The sequence below is a fragment of the Boleophthalmus pectinirostris genome, unplaced genomic scaffold (assembly GCF_026225935.1).
Source record: "Boleophthalmus pectinirostris isolate CB_2022bp ecotype Guang Dong unplaced genomic scaffold, ASM2622593v1 HiC_scaffold_12, whole genome shotgun sequence".
Classification (NCBI taxonomy): domain Eukaryota; kingdom Metazoa; phylum Chordata; class Actinopteri; order Gobiiformes; family Gobiidae; genus Boleophthalmus; species Boleophthalmus pectinirostris.
The window spans coordinates 39321954-39325614 of NW_026571018.1; the positions used below are offsets into that span (position 1 = coordinate 39321954).

The 3661-nt window shown below is 45.5% G+C and overlaps 1 protein-coding gene across 1 annotated transcript in view; it reads right to left on the bottom strand.

Moving 5' to 3' along the window:
- Positions 1 to 997: 997 nt before the first annotated feature.
- The window catches only part of LOC110170303 (glutamate receptor 4-like), a 130396-nt gene continuing 127732 nt past the window's right edge, over positions 998 to 3661 (bottom strand). Inside the window, 1 exon segment of the mRNA XM_055148284.1 lies at positions 998 to 1162. Within this exon segment, the coding sequence (XP_055004259.1) occupies positions 998 to 1162 (165 nt within the window).

Consider the following 3661-nt stretch of genomic DNA (forward strand, 5'->3'; position numbering starts at 1 on the left):
TTACACCAAGTGAAACCGACTCATGAATCAGGCGAGTCTAGTCCAGCGGTGTTTTTTTTTTTTTTTTTTGTGCTTTATTTAACCAAGACGTGATGATTCGTGCAGCGACACCACAGAGAGCCTGATGTTTACGGCGACAGGAGCAGTTTGACTTCAGGTCGGTCCTGCCCACACCAGTCTGGTCGCGTGACTCGGAGTGGATAGGCTCGATTCTCTGCCGTGATGTAAAAAAGAAAGATGGAGTGACACAGCAGGCAGGAAACGGAAGCAGTTTTCAGGCGTTTTGGTAAAATGACTTGAGTTTGTGATCGTAGCTGCTGCGGCGTGAGAGGAAAGAGGAAAGACCAGAGGACGAGACGGAAGGAATCTGCCCACAAGGAAAAGACAAAGTGTCGCCCACACCAAAACTGTAAATTATCGTCAGACTGGTTAAAAGAATTCGAGGTCCAGATTTTCCCAGTTTCGCTGAGGAAGGAATTAAACTCCCGCCCTAAATCGCCGCCTGGTCTCAAATAAAAGCCTGGTCTGTTAAGTGACTGAAACAAATAAACGCCCCGGAGATTATCTGGTGTTTTACTGAAGGACGATAACTTACAATCACAGAGGAATTAGAATGTTTTTGTTGCATTGTCAGAGTAATAATATTCTAAAACTTTCTGTATAATTTTAGTTCTTACGAGAAAAGAAAACGTTTCGTGAATGAGGCCCGTCGTCTTTAAATGTTCTCCTGTTCGCTCCTTTTCCCTCAAGTCCAAATCTCTAACGTCTTCTGTTGTTGTTTTGTCTCTAATATCACAAAATAAAATAAAAAAATCTGACATGAAGTGGGTTGGTTTGTGTGAAATGTTCCGTGGAGTCTTTAAAGCGGCGTTATCGTGTCCCGCCGCGAGGATCGGCGGCGTACGAAAGCGGCCGATTCCCCGGTGACGATGGCGACGCCGCGGCAGCTTCCGGAATAAGGTGAATTGGAGTAAGGCACTTGTTTGTGTTTTGGTTTTCAGGGCAGGTCGGAGGAGACGAGGGCGAGGCCGGGGCCCGGGCGCAGGGGGGGCCCGGCGTGCACCGCCTTGGGGCAGTCGGGGGTCAGCACGCGCCCGTTCTCGCCCACGCTGCCGGTGATGGACAGACGCGCTTTGTTCCTCATGGCTTCAGTGAAGGTGAGCTGGAAGAAACGCACAGTCAGAACAAGCAAATACACACAAGTACACACAAACGCACAGTCAGAACACGCAAATACACACGAACGCACAGTCAGAACACAAATACACACGAACGCACAGTCAGAACACACAAATACACACGAACGCACAGTCAGAACACACAAACACACACAAACGCACACAAACGCACAGTCAAAACACACAAACACACACAAACGCACAGTCAGAACACACAAATACACACAAACGCACAGTCAGAACACACAAACACACACAAACGCACAGTCAGAACACGCAAATACACACAAACACACACAAACGCACACAAACGCACAGTCAAAACACACAAACACACACAAACGCACAGTCAGAACACGCAAATACACACAAACGCACAGTCAGAACACACAAACACACACACATCAGAACACACAAATACACACAAACACACACCGCACAGTCAGAACACACACAAACGCACAGTCAGAACACACAAATACACACAAACGCACAGTCAGAACACACAAATACACACAAACGCACAGTCAGAACACACAAAACACACAAACGCACAGTCAGAACACGCAAATACACACAAACGCACAGTCAGAACACACAAATACACACAAACACACAGTCAGAACACGCAAATACACACAAACGCACAGTCAGAACACGCAAATACACACGAACGCACAGTCAGAACACACAAATACACACACACAACGCACAGTCAGAACACGCAAATACACACAAACACAGTCAGAACAGTCAGAACACACAAATACACACGAACGCACAGTCAGAACACACAAATACACACGAACGCACAGTCAGAACACACAAAAACACACAAACGCACAGTCAGAACACACAAATACACACGAACGCACAGTCAGAACACACAAACACACAGAACGCACAGTCAGAACACGCAAATACACACGAACGCACAGTCAGAACACACAAATACACACAAACGCACAGTCAGAACACACAAATACACACGAACGCACAGTCAGAACACACAAATACACACGAACGCACAGTCAGAACACACAAATACACACAAACGCACAGTCAGAACACACAAATACACACGAAAGGCACAGTCAGAACACACAGATGTCATAAGCAAAGTAACTGCTGTCCATTGAGTCCTGGTTTAGACCTGGTTTAGACCTGGTTTAGTCCTGGTTTAGTCCTGGTTACCTGGTTTAGACCTGGTTTAGTCCTGGTTAGTCCTGGTTTAGACCTGGTTTAGTCCTGGTTTAGTCCTGGTTTAGTCCTGGTTTAGTCCTGGTTTAGTCCTGGTTTAGTCCTGGTTTAGTCCTGGTTTAGTCCTGGTTTAGTCCTGGTTTAGTCCTGGTTTAGTCCTGGTTTAGTCCTGGTAGAAGTCCTGGTTTAGTCCTGGTTTAGTCCTGGTTTAGTCCTGGTTTAGTGGTTTAGTCCTGGTTTAGTCCTGGTTTAGTCTGGTTTCCAGTAAGTTTAGTCCTGGTTTAGTCCTGGTTTAGCCTGGTTTACAGCCTGACACCTGGTTTAGTTCCATAAACTGGTTTAGGTTCTGAATCTGGGTTTTTTAAACATGTCGGTTCTTTTTAAATTGTCGTGTTTTGTTCTCATCTCAAACAGTCTGAATATTTACAGGTAAAACTCTGCACTTTGCTTTATACACGACTTTGAGGAGACTTAAGTCGACAATATCCTGCATTTTCAACACTTAAAGGGACAGTTCAGGTTTTTTGACGTGAATCTGTGTGTCGTCCCCGTCAGCAGCGTCACATCCACACTGACTTCACCTCCGACAGCGTCCGGTGAGTCCAGATCCTGGACGGTTTTGGTGCTGAGGAAAGTCGTTCGGCAAGTTGTTCTGGGGACAGAATAATAAAGTGTTTTTCTTCTCAAAACAACATGTGTTAAAAAGAGTGACACATTTGCACCACAAAACCTCCGTCCGCTAAAAAGTCACACCTCATAATCACTTGGCACTATTTTCTCTCCGTACGTATCACTGCACGGATCCATCTTTTTCTTCAGTTGTTCTGCAGTGTTTACTTGTTCAGACCGGTGACGCCGCGACGCGAGAGGGTTAATGTCAGAGCTGGAGTGACAGGTGTATAAGCTGGTATAAGATACATAAGAATATATCTAAAAAATGGTGTGAACTTCCGATTTTCCGAGCTGTAACAACAAAAATCTGTCTGAATCTCCGCACAAATTTCACAGTTTTCCTGTAACGGACGTATATTCGGGTTCAAAAAGATCTCCCATCGGCTCTGTGCTAAAATCAGTTTCTTCATCATCAGTGTCGTAGTTAAACATGTTGTCGTTAACATCCCGAGCAGTAAACAAAGTGAAACAGGTGCGGCTGTCACCTGGCGGCAGCGCAGTGATACGTACGGAGAGAAAATAGTGCCAAGTGATTATGAGGTGTGACTTTTTAGAGGACGGAGGTTTTGTGGTGCAAATGTGTCACTCTTTTGAACACATGTTGTTTTGAG